The sequence below is a fragment of the Gouania willdenowi genome, chromosome 18 (assembly GCF_900634775.1).
Source record: "Gouania willdenowi chromosome 18, fGouWil2.1, whole genome shotgun sequence".
Classification (NCBI taxonomy): domain Eukaryota; kingdom Metazoa; phylum Chordata; class Actinopteri; order Blenniiformes; family Gobiesocidae; genus Gouania; species Gouania willdenowi.
In genome coordinates, this window is record NC_041061.1 from 5,232,303 (window position 1) to 5,248,433 (window position 16,131).

Consider the following 16,131-nt stretch of genomic DNA (forward strand, 5'->3'; position numbering starts at 1 on the left):
TAAATCTTCGACAACGATGCATGAGTTGATATAAGAACTGGTTTATACCGAGGTCTTGGTTGTGAGCCTTCTCCTGGCCTTCCACGTACAACAAACTGTATCCGTCCCATAATTTGCCCATGCCTTGAGGACACATGGGGACCTGGGAGTTCTGGCTGTGCTTGACCAGAGTGTAGCCAATGCTCGAGCTGCGGCCAACACTGCCAGGAATGCCAGGACGACCAACATTTCCTGGGAGACCTGAATACAATCAAAGAAGATGCAAATAGACAAAAAACAAAAAACATAATATCTTTGTCAGTAGTCTTTGGGGTTTTGGTCCCTGACCTTGTTCTCCAGTGGGGCCAGGAAAACCAGGTGGTCCAGGATCTCCCAAAAGCCCTTGGGGACCGGGCGATCCAGTTCTGCCGAGTTTTCCAACAGAACCAGGACGACCCTTTGTACCTGAAAAAGGAATAAATGTTTCACGTGGTTTCCTGCATTCCTTTAATAATAATCTGCTCTTCACTGGGTATTGACACTCACCTGGACGTCCTGGTATGCCAGGCTGACCAGCATCTCCAGGGCCACCGCTAAGTCCAATCTCACCGGAATAACCCGGGTCTCCAAAGGACGGTGGGTCACCGTTTGGTGGGGTTGGTAGTGGTGTGTGTCCAGGATTTCCCTTACTCCCCTTTGCGCCTGATAAGGGAGGGATGAAAAACAAGGATGAGTGTCAACATGTGGAGTGTAATAATCTCATCATTGTGATGCAGACCAATGTATTTATACCTTTAAATCCTTTTGGTCCTGGACTACCAAAGTAACCAGGATCCCCTGAGAATCCCTTGACACCTGGACCTCCACTGAAGCCAGACTCACCTCTCTCTCCTAAAGAAGCAGGAACACAATGATTTATGTTGGGCTTTTCTAAAATACACCAAAAGACATTGTGTTTTTTTTCAATGGAATATATGAACTGCACTTCACCTTTGAAACCATTGCTGCCAGGAAGTCCAGGACCTCCAGGTAATCCTGGCTCGCCCTTTCTACCAGGGGATCCGGAGTAACCTGGAACTCCAGGGTCGCCTCTGTCTCCTTGGGCAGTGCCTGGCCCAGGTGGCCCTGGAGGACCAGGAGGTCCTTGGAAGCCTTGAAGAAACAAGAAGAGAAGTGGTTGAAAAAGAAAGATGAAAGATTTGAAACATGCCAAGACATGTTTGTACCATATTCGCCATCCAGCCCAGGGAGGCCAGGGTCACCAAGTTGTCCAGGAACATTTGACGCAATTGTTGGTCCAGGAAGCCCAGATCGACCAGGGAAGCCATTAAGTCCAGGATTACCTTTAACAAATAAACCAGTAGTAACTAGTTACCCAGTTTCCAAATCCTTATTTATAATCTTTTTGGTGTCCATCTTACCTGGTTCTCCTCTCTCTCCCTTGGGTCCAGGGAAGCCTGGACCTCCAGGATAAGAAACACCCCGTTCGCCCTTTAAGCCTGGAATGCCATTGGCCCCAGGGCGACCTCCAATAGTACTTCCTGGAGACAGACACAAGTTTAAACCCTCATAGCCATTTCTAAAAAAAAAAAAAACAACAAAAAAAACAAGGTCCTAACCTGGGGTCCCAGGGTAGCCTTTAGGTCCAGCAAGGCCATTGAGACCATCCAATCCAGGAGCTCCAGGCAAACCTGAGAACAACATAAGTTTGTCAGAGTGTGCTCTCATTCCCTCAGATCTTATATGCCATAGTAGTTTATTCATTTCACCATTGACTCCTGGACCTCCAGGACCTCCTGGCAAGCCTGGGGTTCCATCTCCTCCTCTTCGACCAGGAAATCCATTTAGACCCTTTGGCCCAGGAAAACCGGGTGCCCCTGCAAAAATGAAGAGCCAAAATTTTTTGCTGATATCAGGAAAAACACACAGCAGCCAGCCTTTAGTTTATCCATAGATAAATTCCTCACCTGTTATTCCAGGTCGCCCTGCTTCACCACGACTTCCCTTAGCTCCGGGGAAACCAGAATTTCCTGGTAAGCCATTGTCACCGGGTGCGCCATCATTGGCACGACCACCTGAAAAGAAACAAATACTGTGATGAGGAAATGAACCACTTCAAAGATCAATCTAGATGTGGTTGTAAGTGATAATTTCAAGAAGAACAAACAGAAACAGAACTCAGCTCAGAAAACAATCCCTCAGATTTTATGCAAATATCGTAAAACACAAGCTAGTGGTTTGGTGTGGCTTAAAGGGTTCAACATAGGGTTGAACCTATCACAAATATCAAACTGTAATTGGTAGTCTAGAACAACAAAGGCTAAATAATAGATGTATATGTATTATTGATAACCAGTGAACAAAAACTATGTTTCTTACCGGGGTAGCCTGGGTCTCCTGGCTGGCCTTTAGCTCCTGGTCCTCCAGGGTACCCATAACTTTCTCCAGGTTGACCTGAACAACAAAACTTAGAGTTAGGTGAGTTAGGTTTCCCTTGCATTGTTGATAATAGGTGTTAAAGTTTAATGTTCTGAAGTGAGAACTCGCCTTTAGAGCCTGGTATACCAGAACCTCCAGGGCCACCAGGGAATCCAGGTAGGCCATCGTCACCCTGAAAGGTTTGTCACACACTCATTATCACATCAGAATTCCTTGTGGGTTGAAAGGTTGTGTAAGTTTCATACCCTTTCTCCAGAAGTGCCAGGAAACCCCATGATTCCAGGTTCTCCCTTTGGTCCAGGGTATCCTGGACCTCCAGGCTGCCCTGGGTAGCCTCGATCACCCGGCTGCCCTTTACTCTGGTCAGCATATCCGGGACGTCCTGGAAGTCCTTGACGGCCTGGAAGACCTGGTAGTCCTTTGTCACCTGCGAGACAATATGCACGCGATTGCTTTCATTAGTCACAAATATTGTAACTTAACTCAAACCCTCTTCCTGTGTGCTATACATCCGTGAGATAAATGATGGGGATTGGATTGATTAATATTTGACAGGAAACATTTTCAAATGCTGAGCATATTTACCTCTAGGACCAGGGAAACCTGGAAGGCCGTTAATACCGGGGTATCCAGGATCTCCTTTATCCGCACGTTCACTTGAAGGAGGAAATCCGGGCAAGCCAGGAGGTCCCGAGTATCCTCTCTCACCTGTAAAAGTCAGAAAAGTCTGAAGTCTGAGGTTCTGCTGATCATGGTTATTGATGACTTTTACAGCTCTGTAGAATCTGTTCATAGTCCTTTACCTTTTTGTCCTGGAAATCCAGGACCTCCAGGAAATCCATCTCGTCCAGGGTCTCCAGGGAATCCTTTCCCTCCAGGAAATCCTGGAGAACCAGGACGTCCCGGTTGCCCTGGGAAGCCTATTAGTCCTGGGAAACCTCTTTCACCTAATCAGTAAACACACACACAGTTATTCACTTCGAAACAACATTTACTGCAAAAGTATCTACTCTAGCTGACCTTTCACTCCTGGTATTCCTGGTAGTCCTGGGACAGTTCCTGGTCCAGGAGGTCCAGGGGGTCCTCTTGGTCCTGGTGTGCCTGGTGTCCCAGGCAGACCTGGAGTTCCTTTCATTCCTGAAGGTCCTTGGAAGCCTGGGTCTCCTCTGATTCCTTTTCGACCAGGGTAACCTGACAATTTTAGATTTCCATTTAAAGTAATGCTTGTGATAGCAAGAAAGAATGCTTATAATCAGTAATAATCTGGATGTACATGATCCTTAATCAGAAGTCAAAACAAGTAAATATGAAGAAATAAAGAAACATTTTACCTTTATTTGATCTTTACTTCAACTTACCTGATCAGAACGGTTAACCCTATGAAGCTATTGATTAAACACACGATTTGGCAACGTATGTAATACAATGTAATCGTATAATTTGTCAGGGGTGCCAACTCTTTTTTTTAAATGCTAAATGGGGTGCCAAACCCAAACTCTACCATTTTCATATTAGGCGCCAATAAAGCACAAATTACCAAAAGCTTTTCAGTGGGAATTTATCAGCGTTATCCATCACAACAGCTAAGTAGTGTTTTTTGAGGGAAACATTAAATTTGATATTGATAACATTAATTAGATTTCTTAGCTGTCAAAAAATTAGGGCTATTTGATATCCTCATAGCAATGATGATGACATATGATTCGGCAAAATGGTGAACAACTGAATGGCAAGGGTCTCAACTCTACTATTATTGGATGTATCAATATCAGTATTAGTTTGATGGACTCTATTACACTTTTCTACCAGAATTTTTCTCTAAGGCAGCAAACACTCCTTTATAGTCTCACTTTTTTGGAGCTAAAAATCCATGTTTTTGATTTTTTTTGGCTCTGGGAAGAGGAGTCAAGTTAAGTTATTGTCATTACAAACTGCGAAGCTCTCAACACATATCAAGCAAACAGGCGTAGAATACATACTTTTTTAAGCACTATTCTAACAAACTTCCTCTTCTGTTCTTTTTGGATTACATGGGGAGTTGCGAAAACGAGATAAAATATCTGTAGTGTCACCTACTGGAAGGGAGGAGGTACTTTTGTGTACACATTTGTGTAACGGGCACCCCTTGACGTCCGTTCTCTTACATTGTTACATCACCTTCATTAGGTAGTGACAGCATTTCATTTCAGGATCTTGTGGCATAATTACAGAATTAGCAAAGCTCATCAGCTAAATAATCCTCCGGGCAGCACACTGCAATTTACATTCTTAAACACAGAACCCATGCTCAGCACATCCAAGATTTAAGACTGTAAAATGGCAAATTGTTGATTGAGTGCAAAGTTTGGATGTGATGAGAACATGTAGTTCTTTTAAGAGTGTAAGAAAAGCCATTTTAGACTGAAGCACTTGAGCAACAAAAGCTTCCACACAAACCTACAGCGTTGGACGCACCACTTTGGAACGTTGCTGGATGCAAAGGGTAAAGTAAAAAAAGTAGGTTAGTTTGAATTTTGACACACAAACATCAGTACCAGATTATATGTTGTTAAAGTGTTTTCAAGAAAAATACCCATCACATTCAAGCAATCACTGAAGTATTTGAATGAGGTGTAACAGACACATTTCTAGCAAAAAAAGTAATTGATGACTTCTCATGGATTTCAAGGCTCGTGTTTTTAGTGTACACTTCTTAATACGTTAGATTGCATTAAAACATATTAGGATTTTCAGAGTATAGTCAATAATTAGCACTGTCTAGTGCTTTGAGTATTGGAGAATATTGCTGTATGCTAATGCTAAATGCTAGCTAACCAAGTTTTTAAGACATGAGATATCAGTGCGATAGGCATCCCTGGATGAAGGCACTCTGAACTCCAACACAACTTGCTACATTAACTTTAAATTACACATTATGACAAATATCAACAATGATTAAAAGGGTTTAGTAACTTTAACTTGGGGGAATGTTGTTGTATGCTAGTGCTAAAAGCTAGCAATTCCTATTTCTCAGTCCTGTGTTACACCCCGAAAAGGGAATAAACACATTAGGAAGGACACGGGAAAACAATTAGGATTTTCTAACTTTTATTCATGACTGTTAACTATTATTTTACTTCTCCTAAAAAAAAAAGAAAAAAGCTCAGGAACCTGAAGAACAGAATAATGTTAAACACAAATAAAGGACACAAAAAACCCCAAACCATCCCATATCCTTAAACTAATGAACTTTAAACAAAGTTTACCTGGTGGGCCGGCCAAAAAGAAGAAAAAGATGCGGTACTGGGCCAACCCTATACAGGGCCGTAGAAGCCAGTACCACATCCAAACTAAGAAAGAAAACCCAATCTACTCCTGAAAACCAACTGAAAACGAAAACAGGACAGCCGGTCCCATCAGAAACAAACAAAACATACCTAAACCCCAAAAAGAGAAGCGCAGGTGGAGGAGCAGGAACAGACCTCCGCCCAGCTCCGCGTCTGCAAGTGAATGAGCGAGAGAGAGAGCGCGCGCACTCCAGGCCCAGCCTATTTATAGGCGGAGCCGTAGGCTTTTCAAGCGCCTGAAACAAAAAATCCCCAAATTGGAAAACAGTATAAAAATAAAGAAGAGGTGATTTAATCACAACCAAAAACTACCTTATGACCAAGAAATAAAAAGAACAATGTCTTAAAGTCATATAAATTTATAATATAATAAACACAAAGAAACTTGCAAATACCTAACAGCTGACATAACCGTTCCTGGATAAAAACAGTCTTGACTCACATACATCTTAAAATGTATCAGTTTTTATAGTTTGTACACTTGTGTCTAGGGGTGTTGTATATGGTCTACGCGGTAAAAGATGTGAATTTACATCAGTCTGACAGTTTGCTAGTAAACAAACTTTTATAGGGGCCGTCTTATCAAAATCTCAATAATAACTTTTCTTGACCTACGTTTGAAAAGATAGCTCATGAAAACATGTTAACTAGCATTAGCTAGTGCTATAGTTCACATCGAGTTCCTTCTAATTGATTATCAACATTCGTTTCAGCATTTAGAATAATGTACAATCTGAGCATCAACACAGGAAAGAACAGGGAGTTTTTAAAGTAATTTAGTGTGTTTTTCTATCACTCTGTGTATGTTTGTTGTCATCTTGCTTGTTATGACAGATTTTGTGCATTTCTGTTGTCATTTCCTGTAATTTTGTATATTTTTTTTTAGTCATTTTGTGTATTTTGGGGGCAGCATAAAATTAGACAGAAGGCTGCACTGACTGCCCTTTGTTACAGGCAGTGTAAATTAGCTTCAGAGAAAGTAAAAACTGACAAAGTAGGTTTAGCTGTTTATTTTGACCAAAATAATAATATAATAAAATAAAAAATAACTTTTTTGGGAACAAAGTACCTGTCACACCCAAACAAGGACTCCAGGTTTGAGCTAATTATTGAGATGGACATTAGTTCACAGTGTAGATGAGTTTAAGCCATTAGAAGTTAAAGAAACTATTAACTACAGCAAAAGGATGGAGGCTGGAGGCGAAGGATGGGAGGTATGGATGGAGGATGGGAGAAAGAGTGTCTCACCTTGGCAGCCTACAGCGAATGACCCAACACCAAGAAGGAAAGCATGGAGGCAATGAGAGGATGGATGAGAATAGGGGGGAGGAGGAGGGTGGTGTGGAGGAAGAAGGAGAGAAAAGGAGATACAAAACAGAAAAAAGACAGGACAAATCTCTTGGGTGAAGTTTTAATGAACAAAAATGGGCAAAAGTGTTGTGTCTGATTTGTAAACGGTGAATGGTGGAGGAAAGAGTGGAGAAGGAGAGGCGGTCACTAACATAATCAAACATCCAGACACAGTAAATACTCAGAGATGATGAGTTTGAAATAGGAGATACAATTTCAGATATTCCTGAAACACTCACCCGGTGGTCCGCTCAGCCCTTTGGGACCAGGAAGTCCAGGCCGACCAGGAGTGCCACCAGTTATCTCAGATGTAGGACCGGGAAGTCCAGGGATACCCGGATTGCCATCGAGTCCCCGCTCTCCTTTCAGCCCGGGGAAACCTGGACGTCCATCCAAACCTGACCAAAAGAAGAAAGAAACAACATCTTTGACAACTGAACATGCATTTTTGACTTGTAGAATATCTAGACATTTAACCCACCAGGTGATCCTGGTCCACCAGGATTTCCAGGCAGGCCCTTGTCTCCAGGTGGTCCAGGTAATCCGTCCTGTCCAGGGGCTCCTGGTGTGGCTCCCAGAACCTCTCCAGGCTGGCCTTTGGCACCAGGACGACCAGGGAAACCATCTTTACCCCTGGCTCCATCAAAACCTTGTCCAGGGATGCCTGGAGTGCCGGGGTCTCCTCTGGGTCCAGGGAAACCTAAAAAGCCGAGCAGGAGATAAAGAAGTGAAGAACTGCTGAACTTTCCAAAGCACATGGGAATCATCCCATCCTTTTTTTTTTAGAGGCGATCTTCCATTCTGGGAAATCACTCTCTAGATTTGTACCTTGAGGTCCAGGCTGGCCTCCAAAACCCGGATCTCCTCTCTCTCCTTTGGGGCCATCAAAGCCGGGACGTCCCGATCCTCCAGGATTGCCTGGCTGACCTTTGCCCCCTGACCAGAAACAGAACAGCTTGAGTTTGTGCAAAATTAACTATCTACCCTATCTGTCTATCTATCGTATGTATGTATCTATCTATTTAAACTGCAATGCTGATTTTACAAGTACTGCGATTCTAAAGTGACAGTTATAATATTTTCCTTATCCAAACACATAAATTGAATCCTAACTGCTAGAAATATGTCACGATTCCAAAAAACAATGCACATCATATCAGTTATTCACTGATTTATCATAATTTTTTCAGTGATTTATTATTATTTATACTGAAGTAAATAAAATAAAACAACATGTAAACAACATGTACAAAAAAACTAATTTGTACATAACTTTTTGAAGTTAGTCAACTGAGACTTTTAATGTTCATCAAGCTTAGTGCTTTGAAGGAGCTGGTCAACATGCTGGTAGTTAGGCTCACAATGTATTGTAGTGTGAGGATCGGCCCCATTTTTTTGTCTGAGCAGTTAAAATATCTCTTTTTCCCCTCATACTAACGTCAGAATAAAGTTTGTTTGTATGGAAAGCCTGATTTTATTAACTTCTTATATTCAGAAATGATCAGCGCGCATTAGCCATTATCATCATCTGTCATTAATGTTATACTTGTTTACACTTTGTTTACACTGTAGTGTGATCAAACTGTGGCTTTACGTTGAACACAGTGTTAAAATAGTTGACCAGTGTGGACATCATTCTGACGTCTGTCAGAGTTTCATTTCACAAGCTGCAGCTGACGTGCACACCGCGGCACACAGCTGATTTGCTCCGCGACGCAGCAGCCATCATCCTTCCAAGAAAAGCAGTGGACAGCAAGGATAAAATATCATTAAATGTAACACATTTTGTCCCGTCTAAAACTGGTAAATTTTAGCTCATTAGAAATGCTGAAGGTGAATCTTTTGGCGTGCATGTTTAGCTTGGAGTAGCTGTGCGTGTAGCAGTGCTCTGATGGACAGGGTTGGGTCCGTCTCATTTGATATAACACATCCAACCACCTTGACTGGCTTCATTACCTGGATAAGTTTATTCAATATCCCATTTAGGGACCGTTGGTCTGCTGCCGGGTGTCTTGTCTTGCTTGCTCTAGCTTTATGTTCGGATTAGTGATGGACAAGTCTTCCTCATGTTTCCACTCACTTGTTGGTGCATTACCACCACCCAGTGGTCGCCCAACCAACAATTTTATTAAAATCGGCACCCAAAAAAATTGTGATAAATCGTAAAATCTATTTTTTTCCCACCCTTAGCATTTATGCAGCATGTACCACCTGACATTGATTAAAAAGGATCTCATTAAACGTCCTGAGGTAAGTTATTATGTCAGTTCCTTTGGTGAACGTTATGAGCGACTTTTATTTTACTGTACCTGGTCTTCCGGGTCTTCCGGGCACGCCGGGCTGTCCTTCCTCACCGGGAATGGTACAGGGCAGCACTTGGCCTGGTAGCAGTCGCACATACAGGTTAGCTTACACAGCCATGAGTCAAAAACACACTGAGAACACTTTCTTAGCTAGGATAAAAACAATTAATGTGTCTAAATTAAAAATCTTGAAAATCTGCTGATTGTATAAATGTAGGGTTTCCATGAGTCTTGGAGGGTGTTTCCAGGGTGTTGTCCGTCAGTCATTCACACCACTTTGATTTAGATGGAAGTGTTAAACAGTGTTTTCTATAATTTACAATTTTTTTGATTATGTATATACATTCATAAAAGGCTTAATGTCTGTGGAAGGATTCAGTAGCTTTGATTAGAGAACAAGAACGGTTTGACTCTAAGTCACTCACCGATTGGCCGAAAACACAGCACTACTTTACCCATGAGCACCTGTTTTGAATCCAGAGTGCTTTGTAATCTCATCGTCAACTGTACAATGACAGCATCTCATCTGCCGTCCTGAAACCACTGCTGCTTTCTGATCTCGTCTGACGAAAAGTTGGCTTTTTTATTTTTTTTTTTACTTATTTTGGATTTTCTGTTTTCTAAAATACTGCAGTCTTCTCTCAAATACATCCATCCTTTTGATTTCCTTTCCTAAAGAACATAATGTTTATGTTTTGCTCCTCAGAAGATCTCATCATTTTATCATCTTCTCCTCCTTAAACTGATTGGTAACGCTTTACTTGAAGTTGTATACATAAAGGCTGACATTACGCTGTCATTGTTATGACATGACACCTGTCATTACCATGAACAAGGTGTCATGAAGGCTATCAATATAAGTGTCATTTGTTACCGTAACCCTACCAAACCCTAACCTTTCGTTACCCTAACCCTACCTAACCTTAGCCCTAACCCTTAACCCTACCTAACCTTAACCCGAACCCTTTGTTACCAAAACCCCTAGTCCGAACCTTAACCCTACCTAACCCTTTGTTACCATACTCCTTAGTCCTAACCTTAACCCTACCTAATCTTAACCCTAACCCTTTGTTACCATAACCCCTAGTCCTAACCTTAACCCTACCCAACCTTAACCCTACCCAACCTTAACCCTAACCCTTTGTTACCATACCCCTTAGTCCTAACCTTAACCCTACCTAATCTTAACCCTAACCCTTTGTTATCATAACCCCAAGTCCTAACCTTAACCCTGCCTAACCTTAACCCTTTGTTACCATGACCCCTAGTCCTAACCTTAACCCTACCTAACCTTAACCCTAACCCTTTGTTACCCTAACCTCAACCCCACCTACCCTTAACCCTAACCCTAACGAACCTTAATCCTAACCCTACCTAACCCACTAGATCAATCCACCCAAACCAAAAAATGGCAACATAGCTCCAAAAGTGTCATAATTTAGTAAACATCACTTAATGACAGGCTTCATGATGCCTTGTTCATGCTCATGACAGATAAAGACAGGGTAATGTTACCAACTGATTAAGGATCTTCTTTTAAAAATGACTCAGTTCTCTCTTTAAAGGATTTGTTTTCGTACTTGTTTTCGCTCAGCTAACCTTAGCTTTGGTACCTTAGCTTTGTTATCTTACCTTTGCTAACCTTAGCTTTGCTAACCTTAGCTTTGCTAACCTTAGTGTTGTTATCTTCGTTTTGTTATCTTACCTTTGCTAAGCTTAGCTTTGCTAACCTTAGCGTTGTTACCTTCGTTTTGTTATCTTACCTTTGCTAACCTTAGCTTCATTACCTTAGCTTTGTTAGCTTACCTTTGCTAACCTTAGCTTTGTTATCCTACCTTTGCTAACCTTAGCTTCATTACCTTAGCTTTGTTAGCTTACCTTCGCTAACCTTAGCTTCATTACCTTAGCTTTGTTTTCCTACCTTTGCTAACCTTAGCTTCATTACCTTAGCTATGTTAGCTTACCTTTGGTAACCTTAGCTTCATTACCTTAGCTTTGTTATCCTACCTTTGCTAACCTTAGCTTCATTACCATAGCTTTGTTAGCTTACCTTTGCTAACCTTAGCTTCATTACCTTAGCTTTGTTATCCTACCTTTGCTAACCTTAGCTTCATTACCTTAGCTATGTTAGCTTACCTTTGCTAACCTTAGTTTTGTTACTATCAGTGCCCAATCCTGTAGCGGGCCTGATCCTTTCGGATCCTTTCAACTCATGCGCGAAACGCGTCTACATCCGGTTTTTACATTCCATTTTTATGGCAGTTTGTGAAACCCTGGTTTTTAAAATGTTTTTGAAATGTCACGTTTTGAGTGAATTCCAATTTATCTTGGTTTGTATTTTCTTTTTCTGTTTGGTTTTTAATTGTGAATGTTGTGTATTGTGTTTTGATCTATTTTTTTATATATCGTCTTGCGGTGGTTTTTCCTTTTTGTCTTTTTAAAGAAAAAATTAAGAATTAAAAACAGCACAAAAACAGTCACACATTGACATGCGTACTCTTCAAATATTTAACAGATGTCGTATGGTCGATTTACATTCATATATCACGTCCCAGGAGCTCTGTCGTAAAGACTGCAAGTGAAGGAAGTGACGTACAGTAGTATACACACATGCGTTGAAAGGATCTGAAAGGATCAGGCACGTGAAAGGATCGGGCACTGACAGTTGCCTTAACTTTGCTAACCTTAGCTTTGATACCTTAGTTTTGCTACTTTATCCTTGCTAACCTCCCTGAATCCACCAGTTCCTGCACTGCCTGAACGTCACGCTTCAGCCTGCTGTAACTGGCTGGTGGATCATGAGAAAGTCATTTACCCACCCGTTCCCTCTGTGGCGTCAATAAGCCCTCCACAGCTGTTTTCACCTGGACAGATACACATGCATGGGGAAGATCACGGAGACAATAGGGAACAGAGAGAGAGAGAGAGAGAGAGACAGGGGGGCAGAAAGTGGCAGCACACAAGCCAGTCATTGTTCATTTGCATGCGCCGGTTAAAGCAATTCAATTTGTCATCATCAAACAGGAAGTCATTTTTTAACTGAGGTAATTACAAGGCAGCTAAAGCAAAAGCATTGCTTTAATGTAAAAAAGTGCTTAAAAACAGGTTATTGACATCAGCAGGAGAGGAAAACTTACGTTCTTCCAGCTCCTGCGAGTGGCAATAACCTTCATATTAATAATTAGCAAATGAATCAGTCATTTAGCATCAGCATCATGGTATGAAAGCACACATTCACACTGGAAATTAGTTGGCAGCTGCCTTTGTGTCATTTAGTCTCAGAGAGGAAGAAATACACCTTTATCACATTTTATAATGCGTTAAATTAGATTTTTTGGGAACAAATCCCATTTTATTTCTACACTTGTTTTATTGTATTACAGCAGGTTTTCTTTAATTTAAGCCACATCATTTTAACTGCTATTTTTTAACCTTTAATGGCTTTATTTTTACTGCCCTAAGCAATTTAGTGCCAGGCAACAAATTTTAGGTGGCACCCCTTTGCATTGCCAATTTGGAAGAACCTTTGTTTTATTTTTAGAGAACAAAAATGTAATAAAAAATAGATACACGTAAGATAATAAATAAAAAACATTTTTTTAATTAACAAACAAAAAATATTTAGATAATAACATTTTAAATGTCTAAACAAAATGCACAGTGACTTAAAATCAATTATATATCAAAAATCAATAATGCACATTTTTTGTGCATGGAGATTTCTCCTCCTCTTTCCTCCTCTGAGATTAAAGAAGCACAGTCGCGTTATCCATGATGTCATTGAGCATCATTCAGTCCTCAAACAAAAGCAGTTCATTGATGACAGAATATTGGCTGCAGAAAAGTGTGTAAGCTCATTAATGGAGACCATTAATCATGATCATCACCTTTGTGTCATTTAGTCTCAGAGAGGAAGAAATACACTGAATACAGAAAACAGAAGTTTTCTAATGCGTTAAATTGGATGTTTGGGAACAAATCACACTTTATTTCTACACTTATTTCATTTTATTACAGCAGGTTTTCTTTAATTTAAGCCACATCATTATAACTGCTAATTTTTAACCCTTTATTTTGATTGCTCTAAACAATTTAGCACCCTAGGCCAAATTTGAAGTGGCACCCCTTTTGCATTACAGCACATCTGTCAAACTCAAGGCCCAGAGGCCAAATCCGGCCCTTCACAGTGTCCGATTACAGGGAAAACCTGAATCATTGTGTAAATTACCAAATTATTCAGTTGTAAATTGTTGTTGAAAGAATCCAATGCGATATTTCTCAAATTATTTCACAAAATCTGCCCAAATTAAATATAAATTGGTCAAAAAATAAACAAATTGATGTTGAAATTGTTTGTTTTCCCAACCTAAAACCTAAGGTCCACTTGTGATCAAACTGGTCCATATTTGGCCCCTGAACTAAAATGAGTTTGACATCCCTGCATTACAGTAAATTCCACTGCCAATTTGGAAGAACCTGAATATCTTTGTCTTTGATCATTTCTTTTATTTCTATAAATCAAAAATCAAATAGTTACTTAAAAATAAAAATAAATATAATACATTTAAAAAATAAATAAATAAAAAAAATGTCTAAAATTCATAGTGACTTAAAATAAATTATTTGGCACCGAGATTGTAGTAGAAATTATTCAAAATTTATCTTCCTCTTTCCTCCTCTGAGATTAAAGAAGCACAGTCGTGTTGTTACATAATCAGCGCTAACCATGATGTCATTGAGCATCAATAAGTCCTCAAACAAAAGCAGTTTATTGGCTGAAGAAAAGTGTGTAAGCTCATTAATGGAGACCATTAATCATGATGTTATTGGGATTCAAAGGACATGAAGCTGTTTTTTCTGTAGCCTAACCAGAGCTGTGTGGTGGTTTCTTCACATCCTGCACTGTTTTGATTGGTTGACTAACGTCGATGGTGGTCTTTGGCGACTACGTGACATGATGAATACACTTTCAATCTTCCACACCCACCAAACACTCACTCATCGTTGTTCCTCTTGATCGTCACTTACCTCTTGGTCCAGGGAAACCAGGTGATCCTGGCAATCCTGGTACGCCGGGGTCTCCGGGCTCCCCGCGAAAACCGGGCGTTCCAGCGTAACCGATGCCAGGCTCGCCAGGTCCTCCAGGGCGACCCTTACCACCCGGGAACCCTGGGAATCCTTTCTCTCCGAGTGTTCCATAACCAGCATCTCCCTTTATCACAGAAAAACACAGCCAGGGCAAGGGAAAACATCCGATCAGGGAACCAGGTTCTAGAGCTCACTTTCCACCTAAATGTCCCAAGAACTTTTAGGTCAGACTAGTTGTCTCCCCTGAACAATATGTGCCCCATGATTCAGGGAACATATCCACTACTATCCCGAGACGTAAGGCCTCATAGATCAATAAATCGAAGATCATTTGCTCTAAAAAAAAGAAAAAAGAAAAAGGTAAATGGTAGAAATTATATCTTGAAAGTGTGTTTTGATCTCTACTTGTTGGAAAAATTACATTGTGGGATGTGGAGTCCGGTAGAAGGATGCATTGAAGTGCTTTTTCCTGCAAAAACTCTACCAAAGTCACTTCCCAACACATTTCAGGTTTTTTTATGGACAGAGTTTCAGCAAAACAATGGTGGAAGATTATTTTGGGGTTTACACGGAAAGATCAGATTTCTGCCGGAATTGAATGTCTCACGGAATGAGGTGCAATCTAAGGGAATACGGGGAACAAACTACAACTATCCTCCTGTGAAGAAGCACAAAAATGCAATAAGAATGAAGTAATAACAGTTCTTTGTGTCCAGCTACAGGACTACACATCCCATAATGCAATGCGAGAAACTTTTCCAAAATTGTCAATAAGAGACAAACTTTTGAGCAGCAGCTTGAACCTTGTATATCTTTCTTTGACCTTCGATTTACCCTGTCTTTGATGAACAATTTTCATCTAAAGCAGCTGAGGTTGGCTTTAAACGTCGTGTTTAATCAGACATTGGTTCTGTAAACCCTGAACCCTTAAAGTCCCTGCTCTTTCCCAAAGTTCTTTCCTTGATCAGGGATGATCCTCAACGCTAATAAACCTCGTCAAGACAAAATCTCCACATGTGATTCTCGCAATTAAAACAGAGTTCTGTGGAAAGTTCTTAGTTCAAATGTCCCCCAAGAATCAAATAAATACATTGTGTGTGTCAGAGCACTTACAGGAGGTCCAGGGGCTCCAGGGAACCCGGGAAGTCCATCTCTGCCTGGTTTTCCCGTTTCACCAGTAGGTCCTCGAGGCCCAGAAGATCCTATCTCTCCTTTCACACCTAAACCAAGGTTGGGATAGTACGAGGTGCCTTTCTCTCCTTTGCGTCCCGAGTAGCCTCGCCCACCAGAGAGACCCTGAAAACGAATAGAATGCAAACTTCCTCCAGAACTCTTGAACACCAATGGTTAAATCAAACTCTGAGGGTTCTACTCACACTTGGTCCTGGACCTCCATTGAAACCTGGTGTGCCGGGGTCTCCGGACTCGCCCTTTCTTCCTAGGAAGCCTGGGCTACCATTAGGTCCGGGTGGTCCGGGCAAGCCGGGGCGTCCTGGAGAGCCTCCTCCAGCACAGGCACAGTCACCGGGATCACCTACAAGAGAGAGACGAACCCATTAGTGGACAAAAACAAAGGAGATACACCAGAATTTATTCCAGTATAATTAATAAAAACGTAAGGTGAAGAAGACTGGGGGGAGGGTCTA

The 16,131-nt window shown here is 41.1% G+C and overlaps 1 protein-coding gene across 3 annotated transcripts in view; it reads right to left on the bottom strand.

Annotated features, from left to right (window-relative positions):
• col4a6 (collagen, type IV, alpha 6) overlaps positions 1-16,131 on the bottom strand; it is a 141,164-nt gene that overhangs the window by 3,402 nt on the left and 121,631 nt on the right. For 2 of the 3 annotated variants that reach the window (XM_028474429.1, XM_028474426.1), the window contains 24 exons: positions 15,862-16,019; positions 15,599-15,781; positions 14,426-14,609; positions 9,404-9,475; positions 7,923-8,030; positions 7,576-7,794; positions 7,334-7,492; positions 6,993-7,001; positions 3,439-3,609; positions 3,222-3,365; positions 3,004-3,126; positions 2,664-2,845; positions 2,527-2,590; positions 2,359-2,433; positions 1,947-2,054; positions 1,749-1,856; positions 1,599-1,670; positions 1,401-1,520; positions 1,206-1,322; positions 970-1,131; positions 772-870; positions 526-681; positions 328-444; positions 49-240 (listed from right to left, as the gene is read on the bottom strand). In XM_028474429.1, coding sequence (XP_028330230.1) covers positions 49-240; positions 328-444; positions 526-681; positions 772-870; positions 970-1,131; positions 1,206-1,322; positions 1,401-1,520; positions 1,599-1,670; positions 1,749-1,856; positions 1,947-2,054; positions 2,359-2,433; positions 2,527-2,590; positions 2,664-2,845; positions 3,004-3,126; positions 3,222-3,365; positions 3,439-3,609; positions 6,993-7,001; positions 7,334-7,492; positions 7,576-7,794; positions 7,923-8,030; positions 9,404-9,475; positions 14,426-14,609; positions 15,599-15,781; positions 15,862-16,019 — 3,102 coding nt within the window. The remainder of the gene's footprint in view (positions 1-48; positions 241-327; positions 445-525; positions 682-771; positions 871-969; positions 1,132-1,205; positions 1,323-1,400; positions 1,521-1,598; positions 1,671-1,748; positions 1,857-1,946; positions 2,055-2,358; positions 2,434-2,526; positions 2,591-2,663; positions 2,846-3,003; positions 3,127-3,221; positions 3,366-3,438; positions 3,610-6,992; positions 7,002-7,333; positions 7,493-7,575; positions 7,795-7,922; positions 8,031-9,403; positions 9,476-14,425; positions 14,610-15,598; positions 15,782-15,861; positions 16,020-16,131) is intronic. The other variant, XM_028474428.1, reaches the window with a different exon arrangement.